Below are 25,652 nucleotides of genomic sequence, written 5' to 3' on the forward strand. Positions count from 1 at the left end.
CCCCGGTCCCAGCCTGGTCCCCATCCCCTGGTCCCAGCCCGCTCCCACGTTCTCAGCTCGCTCTCCAGTCCTGTTCCCCAGTCCCACTCTCAATCCCGTTCCCCAGTCCCGGTCCCAGCCCAGTTCCCATCCCCGTTCCCAGTCCGCTCCCCCCAGTCCCAGCCTGGTCCCCAGCCCCGTTCCCCAGTCCCATAGCCAGCCCAGTTCCCGCCCGCTCCCCCCGTTCCCACCCCGCTCTCCCGTTCCCCAGCCCGGTTCCCACCCAGCTCTCCCGGTCCCCAGGCCGGTTCCCAATCTCAGTTCTCGGCCCCGGTCCCCAGCCCGCTGTCCCGGTCCCAGCCCGATTCCCAGTCCCGTTCCCCAATCCCGTTCCCAATCCCTGCTCCCAGTCCCGTTCCCATCCCGCTCTCCCGGTCCTCCCGGCGCTGTCCCGGCGCTCCCCGCGCGGCCGCTCCCGCCGCTCCTCGCTGGTGAGGCGGGCGGGGCCGACGCCGGGCGGAGCGGGCCCGAGGCCGCGGGGCTGCCGGGGAATGGGAGGTGAGCGGCGGCGAAGGGTCCCGGCTGGGCAGGGGGACACCGGCCCTGCTCCGGAGGGTCCCGCTGGGCAGGGGGACACCGGCCCTCCTCCTCATCCTCTTCCTCTGCCTCCGTCCCCGGGGCGGGGCGGTCCGGGATGTGTGTAGGGAGCGAACTGGGAGGGAGCGGGGTGAAATTGGGGTGTGGGGGTGTCTGGGGTGCTTGGCAAGGCGATGAGGGGAGTTTGGGGATGTGGTGGGGAGCAGGGGGATGTGTGTGTTGGGATACAGGATATAGGATTTGGGGGTTCCTTGGGGTGCTTGAGGGGTAGAGGGAGAGGAGGTTGGTTGGGGATGGTTTGGGATGAGCAGGGATAACGTTTTGGTATGGGGGTAAGGTTTTGGGGTGTCTGCGTGCTGGAGGGGTGTGTGGCAGGCCTTGTCAGCACAAAGCGGAGCCCTGAGTGGGGGCATGGGTGTGTTTGCTTTGGAGGTGCCCGGGTTTATTGAAGAGTGTGAGAAGGGGGTTGTTTTGGGGGATTTTAGGATGCTTAATGTAGGGGAGGAGAGGTGTGAGTAGGGTGTAGTTCTGCGTAATGAGTGGAAGAGGATGGATGTAGGATGGGTCCTTAGGTGGGATCCTCAAGGGACAGGGATGAGCTGCTGGGCTTGGGGAGGCATCAGGATTGAGGCGGATGGGGTGGGTGAATATTTGGGACCAGGTGAACTTGGTGTTTCTGAGAGATGAAGGTGGGGCAGAGCCTCAGAGCATCACACAGTTGTTGCAGTGTGGTTTGGAGGATTGTCTGTTGGAACAGTGGGATTGATGTGGGAGCTGGATGCTGGGGTTGGAGGTTTGTGTGTGCTTCATTTCTGGTAATCCACAGGAGTGTGTGCAGACAGATTTGTGATGGTAAGGGTTTTTTCCACATGCTTCCCCTTGGGGATAAGAGTAAGCCTGTAGGATTTATAGGAGCCTAAAAGCTCTGGATATGCTCAAATCCTGTGTTAAAATTTGAGATAGCAGTGTGTTTTCAAATTGCTTTTATTCACTGCTCAGTCTGGAAGGTGGGTCTGGGGTGTCTGTAGCTGCTCACCTTGGAGGCAGCTCACTGGGAAGGATCAGGTGGATACTGGTGTAATCTTAGAAAATGAGAAATTTAACACTGGTCTGGATTTGTTTTTTTATATATCTGAGAAGAAGATAAACTCCACTTTGTGATCCCTCAGGGAGGTGATAAATCTCCTTCATGAACCACATCCTTGTTGGGTGAGACCCAAAGCAGCAGTGGAGCTGCAGCTCAGGTTTTGTGTTTGATGAGTCAACCTGAATCTCTTTGATGTTCATCCCACCTGTAGCTGTCCAGGGCTCCCTCTGGAGATCACCTGCCTGAGGAAGGATGGTTTAGGGCAATAGTTCTGGTCATATATCAATCTGTCACGTGTACAAAAAAATTCACATTCTGCTTCAGGACCATGGGAACATCCACTAAAGCTTTTGGCTCTTCCTTCAGCAGGAAGGTCAGAACTGGACAAAGCAGATGGGGTTGAAGCTGGACACCTCTAGAGAGCAGGGAGATGTGTCTGAACAGGGAGAGACAGTGCATACTTGAGAGACATCCTGGTCACATATTTTGGGAGCAGTGTGCCATTCTTGGAAGGAAACCTGCTTTTGCTGGTGAGATAATTTCTGAAAGAGCCAGGTTTTTGATACAATCTCCCTTATGAGCTCTGCACTGGTTTGCATTTGCTCTCACAGCCTGTTGAGCAGATTGTTTTCTAAGTCCAGGCAATTAGGCAGGAGTTTGTTGAGCATTTGGGGAAGTGTGGCCTGCTGAGTTGGGTGTAATCTTCTTACCCAGAGGAGCTTGTGTAACACACAGTAAAGTGCAGGAGGTCTGATTGAGGCTGCCTTGATAATCCCTGCTCAGCCAGGGGAGAGTTGGCTGCTCCCTGGGAAGTGAGGGAAGGGGGAATTGTGCTCCAGGTCACAGATACACTGAGGAATTGCTTTTTTCTGAGATTGGGGCTGTTAATGTGAGTCTTGCACTGGGCAGTTTTACTCTGAAGCATTGTTGGGTGTCCAGGTGCTTCAAGAAATGAAAAAAAAAAAACTTTGTTTCCTTCAGTCCTAAATTATAACCAGTTCTTCTGAAATAATTGCTTGAAATCCTTCCCAAGGTTCTGCTTTGTGCCAGATGCTGCCGTGATGCTGTCACTTGTGAACTCTGCAAGATTTGAATGCAGAGCCTCGAGTTCATTGTCCAAGTTCAGAGCCAAGGTCAAAGAGCTGCCACGTCCTGGCAGTGGCAGATCTTTGGGCTGCTGATGCTGAGCAAACAGAGAGTGTGCAGGAGGAAAGGGCAGCCAGGGTGACACAGTGACAGCACTGAGCCACCTGCCCATGGGCACACCTCGATGAGCTGTGTCACTCTGTGCTTGGGCACAGGTGACGTGGCAGAACTGGCTTGCAAGTAGTTAAAATTCCAAGGGCAGTGCCATTGGTGGCTGTCACTTGCCAAAACCACACAGCTCTGACCATCCTCTGATGGGAGAGTAGCAAGGGCTGTGCCAAAGGAAAAGGAAAACCCAGCACCTCTTTTTTCTGAGGAAGGAGAGTGGATTCCTTTCTCCGGTGAAGTCTGGCATTTAATTTGGAAGTTTTCCTGGATCTTTCTTTCTCAGAGCAAAGGATCCCTCTGATGGGCAGCTGACAGCATCAGGCACTGCAGCAGGAAGGTTTGTACATCTTGGAAAGTTGGAAAACTCTCTACGTGCAGTTGGTTAATTATACATGATGTTATCCTTGGCGATTAATAAAAAATATGGATATTTAAATTTCAACTCTTACTGATAGTGGCATAGGGAGCTGAATAATTTCATGGGCTGGGTAGATTTTAGGAAATGTCTTTGATTTCTCAGTTTGGTGCTTTCTCATTGTCCTGATCATCTTCTGGTTTTGGAGTTATTTTGGAGCTAAACTTCATCAGCATTACCAACCCTTCACTCTAAAACTGCAATTCTGAGCAACAAGTTGGCTGTGTTAAAGTTAATATTTCTGTTAAAGTTCATATTTTTGGGGTTTATTTCACTTTCATATGAAAATTCTCTACCCTGTTTTATCAATGCTTATGGGCACATTGAAGATTGATGGGATGTTTCAAACTGATTTATAACAATCATGATTATTGTTGAAATTCTTTCTGATGTGTGTTGGAGTTTGTGAGCTTAGTTTGCTTTCACAACTTAAATGACAGCTGGAAGAGAACTGTGGAAAAAAATCACATCTAATTCTTTAATCTCTGTTTAAAAAGTTCAAGATAACACTTCTCAAGAGATGTCTGATCTTCTGTAGTTTTAATCTGCTTTTCTAAGGAAACAAGTTTTGTGCCATTGTGCTTTCTGCTAATTCCTCTGATAATTACCCTCTGATAATTGCAGTTGCTTTAATGTGCTGAAACCTTGGACAGAGGGATGGTTCCCACAATTTCTGTGGGAATGGTTCCTGTGGGGCAGAAATGAGACCCTCTCAGTGCTGCCTGTGGCAGGAACTCAGCCCTTATCAGACATCAGGAGAGTTTGTGGTGCCTGAATTAGAGAAGGTTTTGCTCTCTGGACTTCTCAGACAAGAAAAGCTCATCCTGAAGAGCCACATTTCAAAGACACTTTGAGCATCCTAATGAATTGTGTGATACAGGGCTGGTCAAAGCAGTTGTTCTCTCTATCAAAAGTTTGACTTCACAAAGTGGTTTTTTTCCCCTTCTTTTTATTTCCCCAATGCTTTATTTATGCAGTTTGCCTGAAGCCAAGTAAATGCCTTTGGTTCTGCTTTTTCCCCTTTTTTAATTCCTTGAGTTGTTTGTGATAATCCCTTAAAATCTGCTGATTTAGAGCTGCTCTTTTACTGATATAACTTTAAAAAAATATGATTGGGGCATCATAAATATTTTGCATGTCATTCCACAGCATCTTTGAATGAGTCTAGAAATGAATATATTAGATAAGAAAATGAGTTGTTTGTTTTCCTTCAGGCAAAACACTTCCTAGGATATGTTTTCCCACTTCACAGGAGATCTGATGGTAAAGATGCATGTAAAAACAGGTAATTAATGAAGTTTTTAAACTAATTTTTCATTAGTTCATTCTGATTCTCTTTTAGAGATGATATGAAGTGCTGTTAATCCTCTGACACCGTGCCCTGGATCCTCATGGTATGTCTGAAGGACACATCTCTGCATGTTCTGAATATGCCAGGTGAAGCCCAAGAATAACTTTCCACGGGAGTTTGTGACCTCTTAAAGAGGAAGAAGTCAAAAGAGGGCAACTTTTATTCTATATTTAGCCCTAGGTGAGTCTGTAAAAATAACCTGGTGGGCTCTAGCCTAAAATTTATTTTTGGATTTGTGTGTTACACTAGAAAATAGAGAAGTGCCATGCTCAGGCAGGTTTTTGGATGCAGCACATCATTGGGATGTGGGATCAGCACAGCAGCTTCCACAAACACCTGTGAGAGCTTTGCTCAGCCTTTCTGATGCTTTGGGCAAAACAGGAGGGAAAACAAGAATATTTTTCAGGTAGATAATTGTCCTGTCAAATCCTCTGCTTCATCTTCTAATCTGAGAGGCAAGAACTGGGCACAGTCATGAGTTTTGTGAACAGTTTGGTCGCCTTGCAGTGGCAGAGGTGTCACCAGAGGTGCTGTTCAGTTTCAGTGGTGAACTCACTCTCATCCTGCCTGGAATTTCAGAACGAACTGACTCAAACCTTTCATTTCCAGGTTGTCCTCATGAATACTCCCGTGGAGAATGTCCATGATCTTCTTTGCCTGTGTGGTGAGGGTGAGGGATGGGCTTCCCCTCTCAGCCTCCACAGATTTCCATCTCAACCAGGACTTTCTGGAGTGCAGGAAGAGGCTGAAGGCTCTGTCCTCCATCCTGGCGCGGTACCCCAGTCGGGGCACGGCCAAAGGACGTAACCTCAGCATCCAGTGAGTCCCTGCTCTGCTCTGCTGGGGGGTTTTGCCTTTAATTTTTGAAATATTGCTCTTGGGGGTTGGAATTACATTGAAATAATACTGTGGGTGTGATCTGCAGTGCCTGATTCCAGCCTGAAATGCCACACTGCTTGTGTAGGGTGTGAACTCCAATGATTTTGAAGCTTATTCCTCAATTGCTGTTCAGTGTAGTGAGCATGTGCTTAGTTATATATATATATATTTATATATATATATATTTATATATGTATATATTTATATATGTATATATTTGTATATTGTATTTGTATGTTAATTTATATAAATACACTTACATAACTGTTATTTGTTTTATACTGTGTTATATTTACATAGATTTCATTTTGGACTTATATTTATACATATAAATACACATACATTTCTACATCTTCACATGTACATACACAAACAATGTTTATTCATATTTAGTTTTATATTTATAGATGCATACACAATATATGTATTTCATTATATATTTTATATACACATACAATATACATATTTACTTATATATTTTATATATATACAGAGTATTTATACACATTTAAGTTTATATTTTATACACATACACAATATTGATACACATTTAGTTATATATTTTATATACATTCATAATATTTATACACAGTTATACATTTATAGATATATTCACAATATTTATGCATATTAATATATTGATATACTTACACAGTATATATATGTATTTAGTTACATATTTTATATACAGACAATATTTATACACATTTAGTTATATATTTTATATACATTCACAATATATATATATTTAGGTTTCTATTTTGTATACATACACAGTATATATATTTAATTATATATTTGATATACATACACAGTATATATGTGTATTTACTTATATATTTGATATACATACACAATATTTATACACAGTTATATATTTTATATACATACACAGTACTTATGCACTTTTAGTTATATATTTATAGATACATACACAATATTTATACACACTTGTATATTTAAATTTCTTATTTATATATATTTTGCTCATGTTAATTTTCATTTTGGGCAGCAAAAATGGGCAGTGCTTGTTACTCCTAGCAGTTGGAGAATCATGGATTTCTACAAATCCCTTTAAGAAGGCATCCAAGTACCTTGGAATGATTTAGTTTAGGAGAAGAAATTTATTAAAGAAATTACAGAGAAAAAAAATGTAAAAAAAAGTTTAAACTCATTTAAGAAGTGAGTTTTACCTGGTGGTTGCATTTCTGGTGAGCACATGGAAGAAAACTTTAAGTGAAGCTAAAACGAAGCATCCCTTTTTTGGGGGAGTTAAAAAATACACGAATTTACAGCAGAGATTTTCATCTCAATTCCTTTTCACTCAAAGCCAACTTGTGCCCTTTGATGCCAGCAAGTGCTGCAGCCTTTAATCTGCTGTGGTTTGTGCGGCAGCTCAACCTGGCTCTGGAATGAGAGCAGTGCAATTGGATCCATGGCAAAAAGGCCATAAATTATGGACAACTTGGAAAAGGTGCTTTTAGGAAGGCATGGTGTTGATCCTAGCTGGGAGCTGGGAGCAGCAGGAATTTGGGGAAGCTCCCCAGTGGAACTGGGCTGGCAGAGCCAAGCAAAACTGTAAATCCCAAGTCCACAGTACAGCAAATAAATAAAAATGCGGTGAAATAGAAACGGTGAGTGGGAAATGAAGTTGGGGTAAAAGATAGGAACAGGAGGAAGGAGACAAATTGTTCAGTTTCAAAACTTGGGTGTTAAAGTGATTTCCTGCTGACAAATGGCTGGGCTGCAAGGGAAGATGTCCCTGAGAAATCTTTTGGAATGATTGGACCATCTGCAGGTGGAAACTTTTACATAAATATGGATTCAGTGTTAGAGGAGCCCCTTTTAGAGTAGAATTTTTACTGTGATGTAGCAGGAAGTGTTTGAAAATCTTGGGTTGTGCAAATTAGCAAATATTTCTTGCTATTAATATGATGTTGCCATCAAGGGAAGGAAGGAATCCATCTGCTTCCTGGGAACAAACTTCCTTGCTTTTATTTTTTTTCTGCATTTTCTTTCAAAATTGGTTTTCTGACCGCCTTGGTTTTTATTCAGGTGATTTAAAGCCAGCCTGGGAAAAGAATGTCCTGGATTTGTACTGATGTACCAATTTAATAAAGTCTGGGTTGTGCTCTTCACTGTGCTCAGGCGTCCTGGATGAGTTAAGAATAAATAATTGTGTAAGAAAAAATAGAGCTACAGGAATTACAGGACTTTGACAACAACAAAAATCCCTTTTATTTTTTTCTGCAGTCTGCTCTCTCAGCTCGGTCTGTACATTTTGTTCTGACAGAAAGCACAGCTCCATCCTCACATTCAGCAGGACTTTCACCTTTTTATGTTGATGTGATTTTTTTTCTTTTAATTTCTATTTCAGTTTCCTTTCTTCTGGGGATATTGCCTGCATGGCAATCTGTTCCAGCAGCTACTCAACCATCATGGCCTTCTGCTTCCTGGAAGAGCTTCGCTGGGAATTTGCTGCTTCCTACAACACAAGGAGCATCAATTCAGCTTCCAGACCATATGCTTTTATTGAATTTGGTTTGTAACTTTGTTCTCTAATCGTAAAAATCCTCCTCCTGCCAAATTGATGGTGTTAAACAACATCTCCTGGCTAAGGGCTGATGATGAAAGTGACTCTGGGTGTGCCTTTGGAAATCTTAATGCCCTAAACTATTGAAGTGTTTGGTTTGGAGTTCCTGAGAGTTCATCTCTTATGAACAAAATGCTGTGCTGATTGATGAACAAGCAGAGAAGAAAAAAGAAATTGATATCTCGGACGCTTTCTAACTTAATTAAAAAAATCTGACAAGTGAGGACAGATAGTACAGGAAAAAAAGGAGACAGAATAGATTATTATGGGCAGCTTTATTTCTGGCATGACTTGGAGGCAGAATACTTCAGAACCATGCCCAGTGGTTCTTTTTTAGCCTGAAATAATTGGTTTTCTTGCCAAGTAGCGGCTGCTCTACTGAACCTCACACCTTTGAAAGACACAATTCCCTTGCAGTGAGAGAGTATTCTGGGAAAGGATAATATCCTGCAGTGTGTTTGCACTCTTCAGTCCAGATTTCAGTAACAGTGTTAAACTCAGGCTTAAAAACTTGAGAAATCCATTGGGAAAGCTTCTCCTAGAGCCATCTTAGATTTTGGGTGGATTTCCTTCAGGGCACATTACAGCCAGGATGGAATTTCATACTGAGATCCACACAGTACTCTTTTTTTTTTTTAACTTGAGTAGGAGTTGGGGGATTTCTAGCCTCTTTTAATTTAATCTAGCCTCTTTAATAAGGCTAATGATTTCAGTGTAAATTTGTGTATAATAAAGACACTAATAATCTAGCCTCTTTAATCTTTTAACCTAGGCTTTTAATAAGCATAAAGCTTATTTTTCCAAGAAAAAAATACATTTCTAAAATAATTTTTATTTTTATACTTTATTAAGTTACTAAGCGTCTAATATTGCTGTGTGGTTATTTATTTATTTATTTCATCATCTCCATTCCTGTGTTTGGATCTAAGATGGGCTTGATGCTCAAGATTTTAATAATTTGTTTGGCAGTTACAGATCATTTTTATTATTTTTTTAGAGTAGATATTAGAAGAAATTCTTTCCTGTGAGGGTTGGAAGGCACAGGTTCTCAGAGAAGCTGTGGCTGCCCCTGGAACCAAGGGCAGGTTGGATGGGGCTTGGAGCAACCTGGGATAGTGGAAGGTGTCTCTGCCATGGCAGGGGGTGGCACTGGATGATCCTTAAGGTCCCCTCCATCCCAAACCTTTCTGTGCTATAAAATATCTAAAAGAAGTATTTTTGTTCCCTAACCAGGAGTGGAATTTTTGGCCTGAACCCAGTAAGAAATGAAATAAATTAAAACAATCAAATCACCATGATCTGATAAAATATCACCACAATTAAGATTTTAACAATGCTAAGGATTAATTAAGCATTCTTTCAGAGGTGACTTGAGCAGCTTTTCCTGTTGTTTCAGATAACACCATTCAGAAGGTGAAACACCATTTCAACAGCAGCCGTGGCCCCAGGGCCAAGGGAGGCTGGGAGAGGGTGGAGGAGGAGCTGAAGCTGCAGCCCCCAGTGCAGCTGCAGCTGGAGGCCACGGAGCTGCTGAACGGGCTGAGCAATGGAGGGCACGCAGGAGGCCATGTGGAGGTTGGTAAGTTACTTCTACACCAGGTGACAGGAGATTTCCTCACCCTCACGGTGTTGCCAGGTGTCACAGTGGTAGATGTGAAAAACGCGTTCACTCTTTGTTCTGGGGTTTGAAAGCAAAACCAGTGAGGGACTCCCAAGTCAGAAATACAATTTATTAGGAAAAGGAAAACAAAACCCAAACAAAATACATGCAATAATACAAAAGAAAAACCATTGACAGAGTCAGAATACAACCTGAAACGCTGTTGGTCAGGGTGTTGGTAGCAGTGCAATTGGAAATGTGCCTGCAGCCCTCCTGGAGTGTCAGGTGTGGTTCTATTGGGGCAGTGATCCTGTAGAAGGGTGGAGTCTTCCTCTGAAGATCCAGTGCAAGAGGCAGCTGTTTCTCTGAGAATCCAGTGGAAAGGCTGCTCTGGTGTCCCAAAAACTGAGATTCTATCCAGGTAGGAATGCTTGGCTCCTCCCTCTGGGCAGAGCATCTCACAATGGGATGATGAATTTTATCAGCCATGCAGTGACATTCAATGACCCATTAACAGCAGCTATGTCCCCAGAGGGAGGATTGGTTTGTGGAAGAGATAAAGAAAACTGCCCAATGAACAGAAGATAACTGCCCCACCTCTGACAGATGGCAAACAGAATACATATTGCCTTGCAATCTTGGACACTCTTCTGTGAAAATGCAAAAAGTTTAATAAAGGACAATAGGAGACAAGGACAATAGAGGAAAGGTTATTATGGCTGGGTGTATCTGGGCACTGAGCCAAGAGCACACTGTTATCTTCAGGGATACACCTTAAATATCTTTTAATTACATCAGCCTGTTGCATATTCACAGACCCTTATGCTAGTAAGCTTTTCCACAAACAAGTTTACATGTTCCAAGAATTGTTTAGCATGGCTCCTCCTTGGGTCTGCCTTTTTAGAGCATGGGTATTCTTTGGTTGTGGTTTTAGTCCTTTTTTATCACCTCCAGTTTTGGGGTTTGGTCTACACTGCCTTCAAACAGTGAGTGCTGTTGGTTGGCAGATGTGTACAGGTGTGCTCATCCTGTGTTCACTGGGTGTTATCCCATCCCAGCAGGCAGTTTAACACAAGCACACTTACATCACCTATTTCACTGAGCTTAATTAACAGCAGAAATAAAAACTATATCTTTATAACAAAGTTACTTTAACACCACACATATAAAATCCATTTTAATATTTGCAAAAAGCCAATATTATAATACGTATCTATAACACATATCAGCTATTTCACTGCTATGTCTGAGCTTAATTAACAGCAGAAATAAAAACTATGTAACAAAGTTACTTTAACATTACACATAAAAAATCTGTTTTAGTATTTGCCAATATTACAATATGTATCTATAACACATATCAGCAACTTCACTACTATGTTTAAGCTTAACAACAGAAATGAAAACTGTATCTTTATAAGAGTTACTTTAACAATAGGCGTATAAAATCTAGTTTAATATTTGCAAAAAGCCAATATTACTATATTTATCTTAAACACATATCAGCTATTTCATTGCTATGTCTAAGCTTAATTAACAGCAGAAATAAAAACTATATAACAGTTACTTTAACATTACACATATTAAATCTATTTTAATATTTGTAAAAACCAATATTATAATATGTATCTATAACACATACTTATATCAGATATTTCACTTTTATGTCTAAGCTTAATTAACAGCAGAAATAAAAATTATATCTTTATAACAAAGTTACTTTAACACCACACATATAGAATACATTTCAATATTTGCAAAAAGTCAATATTATAATTGTATCTATAACACATATCAGCTATTTCACTGCTATGTCTAAGCTTAATTAACAGCAGAAATAAAAGCTATATAACAAACTTACTTTAGCGTTACACATAAGAAATCTATTTTAATGTTTGCAAAAAGCCAGTATCACAATATGTATCTATAACACATATTTATATCAGCTATCTCGCTACTATGTCTAAGATTAACAGAAATTAAAACTATATCACAAAGTTACTTTAACATGACACAAATAAAATCTGTTTTAATATTTGCAAAAAGCCAATATTACGATATGTATCTATAACACATACTTATATCAGCTATTTCCCTACTATGTCTAAGCTTAATTAACAACAGAAATAAAAACTATATCTTTATAACAAAGTGACTTTAACATGACACATATAAAATCTATTTTAATATTTGCAAAAAGCCAATATTATGATATTTATCTATAACGCATATCAGCTATTTCACTACTATGTCTAGGCTTAATCAACAATAGAAATTAAAACTATATCTTTAGAACAAAGTTACTTTAACAATACTCATATAAAATATATTTTAATATTTGCAAAAAGCCAATATTACAATATGTATCTATAACAGTAGAAATGCTGCAACATCCCTCAAGGCATCTCATTCAAAAGCCACTCTGAGCAAGGCCACAAGAGCCATTTCAAGTCCATGCACAGATAGCTCAGGGGAAGAAGGACAGGAAGGGTCTTTGTGTGATGTATTCCAGCAAAGGTTTATTGCATCCACCATGCCAAAGGGGTCAGGGACAGAGACCAAACCATGTGGTCTGCACAGACTTAAGTATGGGGTCACTGACTTGAGGGTACAGGGATGGTGCAAAGGGCAGCAAACTGTAGGGGAAATGAGAGATGAACAATTGGGGTGGGCAGGGTCAACTGGCCAGTGGGGGAATTTAAATAAAATTATAATAATTCAGAGGGAGGGGGGGGTTTACATTTTCCATTTCAGGGGAGGTTCCTGCCTTCCTTAGCAGACACCTGTCTGTTCAAACTGAGAAATTTCTGATGTAGATTGGCAATTGTGCTGCGGAGCACCATGGGGGACATCCTCTCTTTCAGCCTAGGTGGGGAATACTCTGTGGCAGATCTTTCCAGGGCAAAGCTTGGTTTATTGTATTCCCACAACTCCTCTGGTTTTTCCTACTATGAAAACTTCCCCAATGGATTTTTGGAGACACTTAACAGGGAAACATGAGTAAAACGATGAAAACAATGATTACAATCCAAAAATCTGTTTGGCAAAAGATGAAACCCATCTTATCTGAAAAGTTCATTGATGTAACCTGAGTTCTTCTCAACTTTTAAGTCCGTTACTTGCTCTCCTTCAGCTTCTGGATGTGGATAGATGTTGAGTGTGAAGAAAGGTTGAAGCAGCACATCTTTTCCAAGTCCTGGCAGTTATGTCCATGGGCAAGCAGTGAAAAGTCTGTTGCTGCTTGGTTTTATAGTGTTGCATGCTTGGTGTTACTGGCATTTGTTAGCAGCTCACTCTGTGCTTAGGATGTAGCATTGGTTTGCTTACTTAGTTAGCACTTTTAATTCTTTTAGCATTTTTAAAGTTTTTGCAGCAGCAACCCCAGGAGCCAATACTGAGGCTGCTATTTTCTTTTTGCTACCTCAAAAGTAAATTTTGTTTTGGCAGTCAGATTTAAATTGATGGACAAATCTGCTGTGCCTAATTTTGTGGTCACAAATTATGGCCCACAGCACATGGCAAAAAAACACATGGAGGTTCCTTGTGTACCAAGAAATGTTTGTTTACACTGTGTGTGTGAAACCAAAAAAGGCTTTTTCCATCATAGTAAACAACATATGGGCTTTACATTGCAGCAGGTATGCAGCAGTGCTTTGGAGGCTGCTGTGGAGTCTTTTTCCAGCCTTACAGCTTCCTCTCTGTATGGAAAATATAGGCTTGATATTTTCCATGTGGAATTCTCTTATCTTCAAATCCTTGTTTGTTCAAATTTCTAAAGAAGCTCCACTGACTCATTCGTTGCTTGTTGCAAACTCTTAATGAAAGATCTGTAATTACAGTCTGAATGAGTTTCTTCAGCCTTGAGGGAAAAGAAGATGAGAAAAATATGAGCTGAGGGTAACCTCTTGTTCCACATTGTCTGGCTTGAGGTGTTCTCCCCTCTTTGTGTTTTCCTTTTACCTTATTTTTTAAAAAAATTGAATCTATTTGACTAAAATTCTGAAAGAGGCTTTGTGTATCTGTGTAAATAACACAGAGGTTTTTTAATAATAAAACCTGATGTTTTACTGCTTTTGAAGCACCAACCTCTACTTCTTTATTGTAAAAATGTTACCTCTTACTTGTGTTTCAGTTGCACAGTCAAGGTCCTGCCTACCTCCTCCACAAATGAAATCAGAGAATTATTTAGGTTGGAGGAAACCTTTCAGATCATTGAGTCCTACCAGAAACCAAACCCTGCCAAGTCCACCACTAAACCATTCTCTATTTTAATCCTGTTAGCACGGTGGTTTAAATGCAACTGGAGTGCCATGAGCTTGTATTTCCTTTTTTTTTTGTTGTTGTTGTTCTTGGCTTATGAAGCACTAATAAAATTAAGTTCCAGTTGCTCAGTCTTATAGTTTGTGATAGATGAGCTGGAATCTAATTTGACATAGGTATTTTAAATTAAGAGTATGGAAGGGCACTGGCCAGGAGGAATTAAAAATAGAATGGAAAGCACTTTATTTGCCAGTCAGATTTGTGAGTGCTCCTCAGAGCTCTGCTTGAAGGTTAAATCTTTTCATGTTATGACAGGGCTTAGAAATTCTTTGCACTTTTTCTTTAAATTTTGAACAGCTTCAGTGCCAGTAAATATTTGTGATCTAGTCTGTGTCCACAGATCAGAAATATATTTTCACTTCCCTCTTATTCCTAATTGCTTTCCTTTACTGTCCATCTGGCTTTTTATTTCTGGCTGTTCTCTCTGGTCTAACCCAAATACTCTCACAGATTGTTCTGCCTTTATTTTAAGGCTCATGTTTATGATCATCTGTTTGCCTCCACTGGAGTCAGCTTTCCTGGCTTGTGTCTCTCTCATCATCCCCTCCCAGCTGAATCCCACTTTGCTGCTCTAAGTTTAGCTGTGTGCATGGTGTTTGTTCCATATTAATGTTATTTATACCACGGCTCTGCTCTACAAGAGGCTGTTTGAAATGCTGTGGCTGCAGGAGAGCAGGATTGAATTGTGACTGCACTCCCTGGTGCAGATTGATTGATCCAGGGATGATCCAAACATCCCTTCCTCACATGGCTGGAGCTGCTGCTGGCCTCTTTGGAGCTGGCTGAGCTCATCCTCTGCCTCTTCAGTTTGCTGTGAAAAGGGCCAGAAAAGTCAGGGCAGCTTTCTCTTTGTTAGTATTCTTGAGATCAAGAGATTTTTTTTCCCCTTCTTACTTCCATTCTTTCTGCTGTTTGTTCTTTCCTTTTGTTAACTAAACACAGCCCAACTCTGGCTACAAAAACCCTTCCTTTGCACCCTTGATCAGCACCCCCAGAGCCCTGCCTGCTGCTCAGAGCCTCTCTGGTGTTAGTATGGGCACAGAGGACATGGGGCTGTGTGCAGGGCACAGGGGGGGCTCTGTGGGCAGGGAGGGTGCCTTGGTTTGGAAAGACAGGAGACTGCTAAGGAAGGCAGGAGCCTCCCCTGAAATGGAGAATGTAAACCCTCCCCACCCCTCCGAATTGCTATAAATTTTAAATTAAGGGGCTCTCAGGCAAAAAACATGGGAGCAGGAAATTAGAGTTCTTTAATAGGGAAGAAGGAAAAAAATTAAAGGATAAAATAAACAATGCAGTCCACTAGAACAACATTGACAGAGTCAGAACCCAACCTGACACCCTGTGGGTCAGGGTGTTGGCAGCAGTCCCATTGGAATTGTGGCTGCAGCCCTCCTGCAGTGTCAGGGGTGGTTCTGCTGGAGCAGGGGGGTCCTGTAGAGAAGCATGTATTCTTCCTCTGAAGATCCAGTGGAAGAAGAGGCAGCTGCTGTTCCTCTGGGGAATCCAGTGCAGAAGCTGTGCTGGTGTTCCAGAATCTCCAGATTATATCCAGGTAGGAATGCTTGGCTCCTCCCTCTGGGTGGAGCATCTCCCAATGGGATGCTGTAGTTCTTATCAGTCATGCAGTGACATGCAATAGCTGTTATCAGCAGGTGTCCCCTCCCGAGGGAGGAGTGATTGTGATCACTCAGAGAGAGAGATAAAGCAAACTGCCCACTTGACAAAAGATAATCTGCGATACATGGTAATTGAATACATCTTGCCTTGCAGTCTGGAACAGGGGGCTTGCACCAGGACATGGGGCTGGGTGCAGGGCACAGGGGGCTCTGTGTGGGCAGGGAGGGTTTGCACATCACAGCTGCCTCTGGGAAGCAGCAGAACAACTTGTGCCACTGCTCTTGTGAGGCAGCTGGTGAATCCTGCAGCTCCCCTTGGTGAGTGTTCTTCATCTTCCACAGGCACACAGGGAGTCCTTCAGAGGCCTTTTCAGGGGCTGCTTTTGAAGCTGGCTCACTCTCTGCCTTTTGTGTGCTTGTGTTTCAGCTGAGGCTGTTGGAGTGATTTCATTTCTCACTCCTGGTGCTCTTCCTGCAGAGCTCTGAGTGACTGACTCAGTGTCCAGCCTTGTGCTGTGCCTGCAGGAGGCAGATCCAAGCTGCTGCTGCACACTCTGGTGTCTCCTTCCAGTGAAATGGCCACAGGCCTCTGCCAGAAAATCTTTCCTGGGCAGAGGTTTCAATTTCTTCACTGGGTGAGGGTGTTTGCAGTTACCATGCACATGTTCAAACCTGCTGGTGCATCACCCACAGCTCCCAGAACATTTCTGTGTGGATCTTGTGCTCTGAAGTGCACAACTTCTGTGCTTGAAGAGGCAGATCAATGTGAAGCCTAATTAGTGTTTATTTGTGCTTGTGCAGAGTGGTGCTGTCCTGCACTGAGTGTTTGTACTCTTCTTTTTCCTTATTTAATGCAATAGGCCATTCCAGTGTGAAATTCTCTTTATAAAAATATGACTGATTTCACCCAAGGAAGTGAAATAATTTTCCCTTAGCAGGACCCATTTCACTTCTCTGTGCAATTTCAGTTTGTGAGTTAAACCTCACAATTTAAGAGCACAAATAAATCTCTGCAGCAAACCATTTCAAGCCCAGTTTTCACAAAATCTGAACCCTGAGCAACTGGATGTTTTAATCTCCTCTGCATCTGTGACAGCAATTCTTTTTTATCCTCCTGGACTAAAAAAAAATGTAACTTTTACATGATATTTCATGCTGCAGAAGCAATATATTGAGACCTACATTGTTCTTCTCTAGGGACTGGGAACTCTTGGCACGTGTGGTTTGCAGGATTCTGCTCAATGAATGACATTTGTGTTTGATAATTATAATTTGTTTGAGATACATTTATGCCTCTGAAGTAAACCTTAAAATGTGAGGAACAGTCTTTATTAGGAAATATCTGTGGGACAGTTAACACATATATAGCTGCAACATTATTTAATTAATCAAAAGTAGGAATAGCAGGAAAAAAATAGAAGGAAACTGAATTCTGGGGTCAGAGAATGAATAAAGATGCTGCTACAAGTTCTTTGTAAATGTCATTGTGTAGCAAAAGAGAAGCCAAATATCCTTTGAGTGACAGAGTTACACCATTCTGTCTGTAATACCCAGTAATGCTCCCTAAAGTGACGCACATCAAATTGAGCTGATCCAGTTCCTTTGGAGCTGAAATTATGGGTGTGTGAGTGCATGCCAGACAAATTAATTACAGACACACAGATGAAAGGTGCTTTACATCCCTGTATTAATTTGGCACCAGAGTTTTTTACATCCATCTATCAAAATCTGGCTTGAAGGAGAAGGCAGGAGTGTTTTTCTCTCTGAAATCGTGTGGTGGCTGTTGTGGTGATTCATCTGTCGCTCAAAGGAAGCCAGAGGTGCAGTTTTATCTGGAATGGTCAGATAAATAGATGAATAGTCAGACCAATAGGCTCTGGATTCACTGAGCACAGGGAGAAGATGGTTCCCTTGAGGGCTCATTCATTCTCTCCTGTCTTGGGTGCAGGAGAACATCTGGATTTGAGATCTGAGCTGCAAATTATCATTTTTTATGAAACTGGCAGTGTCCTACTTGTGGGGATTCAAGGGCAGGGATGAAATGTAGGTGAGGATCAAGGTGTGGAATCTGTTGTTGAACAAGTGCAGGAAAACTGGAGGTGTGCTCTTGGCCAAGCCTGAATTAAAGGCAGCAGAATCCAAAGCTAAACACACATTTATGATAATTACTTTGACCTTAATTAGGGATGTATCAATGAGATTATCACGCAGAACTGCTGTTCAGCAGTGTGGGTGTTAAGGAGTAGCAGAGAAGGTGAGAAAGGAAGGAGGCAGACAATTCACTGCCTGTGAAATGGGGGCAGCCTGAGCCCTCAAGTGGGATAAAATGTTTAATGAGTGGTTAAGGAGGAGATGAATTGCTGCCTTGCTGTGGTGGTGGGTGAAATCTAAGCCCTTCCCCAGACCTCTGGGTGGGGAAAGCCTCTGGCTTTTCTGCTGACCTGAGGAGTGCTGAGCATCCTCATCTGCTGGAATAAACAAAGAATTATCTGTTTGCACCATAGTAGAAGACATTGATGCCAAATAGGTCAAGAAAAATCTGTTGCTGACCTGTCTAAAAATACTCCAGAGCTCTTGATGATTTCTGGATGTGTGAAGAACTGAATACTGCAATACAACAACAAAAATGGGGCTTTCTGTTCATCATCAGTCTTCCCTGGAGCAAGCATGGAAGGTTTTGAAAGTGTTTAAAACCCACACAAGGTAATTGTGGTGTTTTCTACTAAAAGATTGAAAATAATAGAGCAAACTTTCACTAATGTCTGCTTTTCATTTCATTTCCAGTCCCTACTTACAGAATGCAGCCTGTGACCCCCCTGGGGATTCTGTCACTTGTTCTGAACATCATGTGTGGAGCTCTGAACCTCATCCGAGGAGTTCACCTGGCAGAATATTCCTTTCAGGTAACCCTGAGTGCTCCCACACCTGAGAATGAGTGAAAGGCAGAGAGTTTTTGGGTAACCAGTTCAAGGGTGGCTGTTCTGCCCCTCAGCTGAGCACAATCTCTCCACAAGAAGTGTTTTGTTTCTCCAGGACTGCTACACTTTGTGTATTTTTCTGTACATCACAATATTCTGCATTTTATTCTGTTCTATAGAACTTTAAATTTTGAGAAAGTTATTTTTTAATTATTTATTTTTTAGTTTATTTTTTTAATTATTAGAATTCTAAAATTCTAAAAATTATTTAATTATATATTAAGATAAACAAAAATTATTAAATCGTTTATTAATTATTTAATTATTTAATAAAATAAACAAATGTCATTAAACTATTAATTATTTAATTATTAAAATAATTATTCAGTAATTATTAAATAATTATTTAATTATAAAAATTATTAAAGTTTTTATTATTTAGTTCTAAAAATTATTTAATAATTTTTAGAAATTGATTTTAAAATTCATTTATTCTTACCAGGCTGCCTGGATTTTTTTTTCTCCATTCTTGCATTTTATTTTAGATCCTTTTCTGTAATTTTTTTTTTTAATAAACATGAGACTGTAAACAACTTTAAAAAAGGGGGAAAAAAGTGTGCTGATTGTATCCTGACACAGTTTTATTTAGCAGGAACTGTCACATAAGCCTCAGTTCTTGGTGCCTTATCCAATGATATTGATCTTGGTGTTTGACACTGTTACAGTCAATCAGCATAAACTGGGAGAAGAGGTTCTTGACTATATTTAAAATGTTCTCAAATATCAAGCAGCACTTGCTAAAAGCTGTGCCTGACGTGGTTGTCACTTCTTTTAATCCCAACAGGAGGACCATGAAGGAATTGGAAATGTGATAGCTTTTCTTCTACCTTTTCTAGCCTGTGTTTTTCAGGTATGTTAAATGCAAATAAAAAACTTTGCTAATTATTTTGCTGTTACAATTTACAAGACAGAGCCATTTTCAGCTAAGCAGAGGTTTTTAATATCCTACCCAGGTGATTCCACTGATTTATTCCAGTGAAGTGGCACAAAAGCAGTTCAAGGCACATTTGGACCCTTGGGAAATTGCATTTGCAGGCTTTTTCAGTGCTTCCATGTTCTGACAAGCCAGAGGGGGGGCTGGGTGTGATGGGTAAATGCCATCCCAGAGATGGTTTATTCCCAAAGGGATGGACACATCTTCTGTCAGTGTCAGACTTAGTGATGGGCTTTTGCAGCACAACCTCCTTGAGGACTGAGCAAATATTGGACAGCAACATTATTGAAATGGTGTAATTTACATGAAAAATCACATTGAATCCTGGTGGTTCCTTAATGGCTTTTTCCATATTCCAATTTTCCATATTTTCCATTTTTTTTCCATAATGGGGTTATTTCCTCTGACCTTTCACAGAAGAGTTTGAATGAGGAAAATACAACTTGTTCCAAATTGTTTTTTCTTGAAAGGCTCCTTGAATTGCTAAAAAATTCCACAACCTTTAACTTGAGAGCAATATATGCTGGAAAATCTTCAACTTTCAGCCTGGCATTGCAGAAAGGTGCTGCAGTTTTATTTTCTAGGAATAACTGATGCCTACAGTGTATTCATTGCCCTTGTTCCTTTTAGATCACAGTTTGGGGATAACTGGCTGCAGACTTTGATGTATTTATGGCATTATGTATTGTATTATGATACAATTTAGTGTCTTTCAGCTTTCTTACATCTTTGCTCATGGCAGAGCTTTGGGGTGAATAGATGGATTTAGATCTAATAGATTTATTTTGATCTAACAGATTTATTTCAATCTAATAGATGGATTTAGATCTAATGGATTTATTTAGATCTAATAGATTTATTTAGATATAATAGATGGATTTAGATCTAATAGATTTATTTAGATCTAATGGATTTATTTAGATATAATAGATGGATTTAGATCTACTAGATAGATTTAGATCTAATGGATTTATTTAGATATAATAGATGGATTTAGATCTAATGGATTTATTTAGATGTAATAGATGGATTTAGATATAATAGATGGATTTAGATCTAATAGATTTATTTAGATATAATAGATGGATTTTGATCTAATAGATTTATTTCAATATAATAGATGGATTTAGATCTAATAGATTTATTTAGAATTAATATATTTATTTAGATCTAATAGATGGATTTAGACCTAATAGATGGATTTAGATCTAATGGATTTATTTGGATCTAATGGATTTATTTGGATATAATAGATGGATTTAGATATAATGGATTTATTTAGATGTAATAGATGGATTTAGATTTAATAGATGGATTTAGATCTAATAGATTTATTTTGATCTAATGGATTTATTTAGATCTAATAGATTTATTTAGATATAATAGATGGATTTTGATCTAATAGATTTATTTCAATCTAATAGATGGATTTAGATCTAATAGATTTATTTTGATCTAATGGATTTATTTAGAACTAATAGATTTATTTAGATATAATAGATGGATTTAGATCTGATGGATTTATTTAGATTTAATAGATGGATTTAGATCTAATGGATTTATTTAGATCTAATAGATGGATTTAGATTCACGTACTTCATGCAAGTTGTTTTTCACAAAGAAAGGCTCTGTGCTGCCTCTTTCCCTGTGAGTACCTGAAGCCAGGGAAGCTGAATAAAGGAGAATTCTCCCTTCTCCTTTTGATTTATAGCAGCTTCTCCCCAGAAGCTGTGCACAACCTGCAGTGCTTTCCACGTGCTGACCTCTGCATCAGCACAGTTGGAAGTTGTGACCTCAGCTGACAAAGGCTGATCTGGCACTGCCTGAGGGGGAAAAGTGACTCCTCTGCCAGCACTGGGAGCTTTTCATGTTCTCCTGTGAGGGTTTTGCCCTTCACATGCTCAGCAGATGGGTCCCAGGCAGCAATTCCCAGCTGGATCCCTGGTTTTGTGCAGAGCTCAGTGCTAACTCTCCCTCTTGCTCCTTTTGCAGTGTTACCTGTACCTCTTCTACAGCTCAGCCAGGAAGGTGAAGACATTTGTGCTCCTTTTCTGTGTCTGTTCGTGCAACATCTACTTGTATGGATTGAGGAACCTCTGGCAAATCTCCTTCCACATAGGAGTGGCTTCTCTTTCCTCTTACCAGATCCTGACAAGGCAGCTCCTGGAGAAGCAGCCTGACTGTGGTGTATGAAAAAAAACAAACTTGGGGGTTTGCTACTCTGTTTTTACAACTCTTTTTTTGTATTCACCTGGCCAAAAAATAGCTCAGAGTGTTTTTTAACCATCCATGGCAATGGTTATTGCAAGGAGAACAGCTCCAAGCAACTTGGGATAAGTAGGATCCTGTAATTATGTCCAGCACACAGCAAGGGGTGTGGCTGTATTTCACATGGTGGGGCTTGTCAGGTGTCACCACAGATGGAAGTTCTTACCTTCAGCAGGCTTTTCCTCCTTGGCTGCCACCATCCAGAGAGCATTTTGCCATTTGTCTCACTGGCTCTGTGAGAGCTGGGCAGGTCAGTCTTGCCCTGCTGCTGCAAATACCCCAATTGTGTAGAAAAACAAGGGTAAAGTGATGGGTAACATTTCTGTCTCTAGATTGTCTTGGTGAATGTGAGTAAAGGGGTTGTTTGCTGTAATTAGGTGAGTGCAGAATCAGTGGGGAAAATGCTGAGGGTGAGCTTCAGGATCATTTTTCTAGGTTTGGAAGGACAGGGAAAGGCTGTGGCTCTTTTATAAACCATAAAGTCTATAAATATCTCCTTGGCTGAACAGCACATTGCAGTTTAGTGTGTGCTCATGGGTTAATTGCAAATGTGCTTGGGGCAGCAGAAAATAATCCAAGTGGGTGTAAGTGATCTGTCAGCTCTTGTGGCCTTTGTTTCCTTGGCTAAGGTCACTTTTAGGATAAGGGCAATTCCATGTTTGCTTGGCCTGTATGGATAATAAATCTCTCAAGCCTATTTATGACAGGCCACTGACTCCTTCACCTTTTTTTAATAAAATGAGTAGCTGGTGAGTAGAAAGCCATTTTTCCAGGAATGGAAAGCAAGAGCAGGTTCTCTTTGTTCTGTAGAACACCTGTGGTTAATGGTGGTGAATTCTTACACTCAGAGGAGTTTCTGGGTGTGCACTTTGGAATTGGGGACTGCAATTCCCAACCTCTGCTGCACTGGCTCTTCTGCTCTGTCATGGATCCAGGTGCACAGGGGCATTTTAGGGCATAGATGAATAATTTAGGCTGGCTGTTCAAAAAATGCACAGCAGTTTGATGCAGCTGTCCTTGAGGGCTTGTAGAGATTCAAACTGTAGGTATGTTACTGTGGAATTATGGTCCTAAAATTTCCTTTTTTTTTTTTTTGTTCTTACTGGTCATTCCCATTTCTTTCACCAAAGATTTCTTTTTCCTCTCACATAGTCTCTACCTCCGGTTGCAAAGAGATTAACATGCAGCAGAGTTGTCTTTTTTTTGCAGGAACACTTGACAAAATTATTTTCTTTTATGTCAGTGAGTTTTCCTGGAATCTCAGGATGCAAACATAAGGATCAGACCAGAAATTTGTGGTGCTGGACCTTGGAAGCACTTCTGGATGCAGCTGGCTGCAGCAACAGCATCCATGGGCAGCTCATTCCAACCCGGACAGTTTGTAGGACATCAGGAGACTTAGTGCCAGGAGGAAAATGTAGGGATTTCTTTTTCACTGCATTTACTGGAACAACAATGTGATAAAAACCTCCAAAGTGTGAGGAATAGTCTGGTAGGAATGATGGAGGAATATTTTAGCCAGGTATTTAAGGACATAGCTCGAGCTGTGCCATAAGGGAAAGGTTTTCTGTTCTAAAGCAGAAAATTTCTTTCTTTTATGTCAGTGAGTTTTCCTGGAATCTCAGGATGAAAATACGAGAATCAGACCAGAAATTTGTGGTGCTGGACTTTGGAGGCACTTCTGGATGCAGCTGGCTGCAGCAACAGCGTCCATGGGCAGCTCATTCCAACCCAGACAGTTTGTAGGACATCAGGAGACAGTGCCAGAGCTTTTCTCAGGAGGAAAATGTAGGGATTTCTTTTTCACTGCACTTACTGGAACAGCAACATGACAAAAACCTCCAAAGTGTGAGGAATAGTCTGGTAGGAATGATGGAGGAATATTTTAGCCAGGCATTTAAGGACACAGCCTGAGCTGTGCCACAAGGGAAAGGTTTTCTGTTCTAAGGGAGAGGATTAAAGTTGTTTGTCTGTCATTATCCCACTTTTCTGTCAGACTGCAAGTGGGGAAATGCAGCCACAATTCAAGCCCTGTCCCTGAGACACCAAGGTGACCCCCCAAATGTGAGAGGTTTTGTGCTGCTTTTAATTTTCAAGCTGTTCACTCCCAGTTTTCCCTGGTAAATTACTTCTGGAGACTGCAGGGAACTCAGCCACGAGTTTGGATTACAAGTTTAAAAAAAAATCTACAAAAAGAACACCCCAAAAATCTGACACTAGAAACTTAACACTTTAGGGATAATGGATCTGGTGACTGGTGGTGTTTTCCAGGAGCATAAATTGGGTATTAACCCACTGGATTCATGTGGGGAAAGGATGAAGCATTTTATACAGACAGACAGATCTTCATGAAAAGGACTTTAGGACAGGAGCCAACTCCCTGCTCCTCCTGCCTTTTTATCCTCACTCTGGCTAAAGAGTCCAGAAGAGCTTTTCCTGTTTCTCCACACAGAGCATTTCCAGAGGGCATTCCTCAGAGCTGGCTGGAAAAGTTGGAACATTCCTGCTGCTTCCCCAGCACCCAACTGCTCTGTCCTGAAACAGATCCATCCCTGAGCCAGGGGATGGCAGCCACAGCTCTGCAGAGGAGTGCTAGAACGGGGTGTCTGGATAATTGTGCAATTAACAGAGTGGAGAAAGGTTAAATTCAGCTTTTTTTTGAATTGGTTTTCCTGAAAACATTTCAGTAAAATCAAATCAGTCGGTTCAGTTCTGCCTTTGCCTAAACTTGTATTTTTTTTTGCTTTGTGGATTTTTGGGGAATGTGGCTGAATCCTCAGGTGTTTTCTGCCCAATGACAAAGCTCTGCTTTGGTGTTGGTCTTAATCCCTTTGCAACCTTTCATTTTCCTGTAATAGGTGTAAACCATATTAAGGAATCCACATGGATTAATCTGTGTGCACTTCATAGGTTTGGGTTGGGGTTCCAGGATGAAGCAGAACACACAGAATTCGATCTGTTTTTATTTTTAATTTGGTATTTATCCCATGTCCACACAGTATTTATACAGTTAAACATTTTCTCTTGGCAAAACAGCAAGAGGAATGGAATAGTTTACATTGATCTCAGTGCTTTAAGATTTGATAAAAAAGAATGACTTGCAGTTTGAGAACACAAAATCTGACTCATAATGTGGGATTTTTCCTGTATTGAATCAAATCCCCAAAGAGAAATCCATCTCTTTTTTCAGCTTTAAACTGGTTAATGTGGTTTGAATTGCATCTTGTTCATTCTGTCACTTTGCAAGAGAAGTCTTTTGGAAACCCTTCTCCTCACCCAGCAGCTCAGCACAAGCAAATTGGCAAAGAATAAACTTCAATAGTTTCCAGATTTGCTTACTCAGTGCTTAGTCACTTTATGAAGCTGGTAATTCTCTGGTTTCTTTTTTTTTTCCCTTTTCTCCCAAAGACCTGTTGAGTTTGTAGAAGGTGGGCTGGTACCTTTTTAGACATTTTTGCACTGTATTAATAATTGAACCTGTGTAAATGTGTATAAAATCACTTTGCATGTATATGTATATATGTACATACATCTAATAAATGGCTTTTTTTGTAATGGTTGTCTTTATTCAGTGTTTGGAATTCAGTGATTATATGAGAAACAAGGTTAATCCATCATTTCATTTTTGCAGGCACCTTCAGTGGTCCCTGTGGCCAATTCATCAGCTGAACTGTATAAACATATTTATAAATACATTTATAGAAATGTAGTTATCCAAGCAGGGCACTGCAGGAGGCTGGGATGGAATCTCTTTGTGGCTTTAACAAGCTTGCTCTTTATT

At 40.7% G+C, this 25,652-nt stretch overlaps 1 protein-coding gene across 5 annotated transcripts; it reads left to right on the plus strand.

Moving 5' to 3' along the window:
- Positions 1-483: 483 nt before the first annotated feature.
- On the plus strand, positions 484-25,422 carry SEC22C (SEC22 homolog C, vesicle trafficking protein). Of its 5 annotated transcripts, none has more exons than XM_030943790.1 (8): positions 484-537; positions 4,675-4,726; positions 5,293-5,502; positions 7,940-8,103; positions 9,552-9,734; positions 18,476-18,594; positions 19,454-19,519; positions 21,596-25,422. In XM_030943790.1, the coding sequence occupies exons 3-8, from the start codon at positions 5,321-5,323 to the stop codon at positions 21,794-21,796; spliced, it is 915 nt and encodes a 304-aa protein (XP_030799650.1). In that variant the 5' UTR covers positions 484-537; positions 4,675-4,726; positions 5,293-5,320; the 3' UTR covers positions 21,797-25,422. The 5 variants fall into 5 exon arrangements, with proteins under 5 accessions (XP_030799650.1, XP_030799646.1, XP_030799648.1 ...); XM_030943786.1 differs by having other exon boundaries at positions 490-537; positions 4,675-4,863; XM_030943788.1 differs by lacking the exon at positions 484-537 and adding an exon at positions 655-675 and having other exon boundaries at positions 4,675-4,863.
- Positions 25,423-25,652: the final 230 nt, after the last annotated feature.

The sequence above is a fragment of the Camarhynchus parvulus genome, chromosome 2 (assembly GCF_901933205.1).
Source record: "Camarhynchus parvulus chromosome 2, STF_HiC, whole genome shotgun sequence".
In the NCBI taxonomy this organism is placed as follows: domain Eukaryota; kingdom Metazoa; phylum Chordata; class Aves; order Passeriformes; family Thraupidae; genus Camarhynchus; species Camarhynchus parvulus.

What these genes read in the sequence shown, in the direction of transcription:
- SEC22C (XM_030943790.1), top strand. Translation starts at nt 5,321, where the DNA reads ATGTCCATGATCTTCTTTGCCTGTGTGGTGAGGGTGAGGGATGGGCTT. An exon ending in GGACGTAACCTCAGCATCCA is followed by an intron (nt 5,503 to 7,939) that starts GTGAGTCCCTGC and finishes TTTCTATTTCAG; the next exon opens with TTTCCTTTCTTCTGGGGATA. An exon ending in ATATGCTTTTATTGAATTTG is followed by an intron (nt 8,104 to 9,551) that starts GTTTGTAACTTT and finishes CTGTTGTTTCAG; the next exon opens with ATAACACCATTCAGAAGGTG.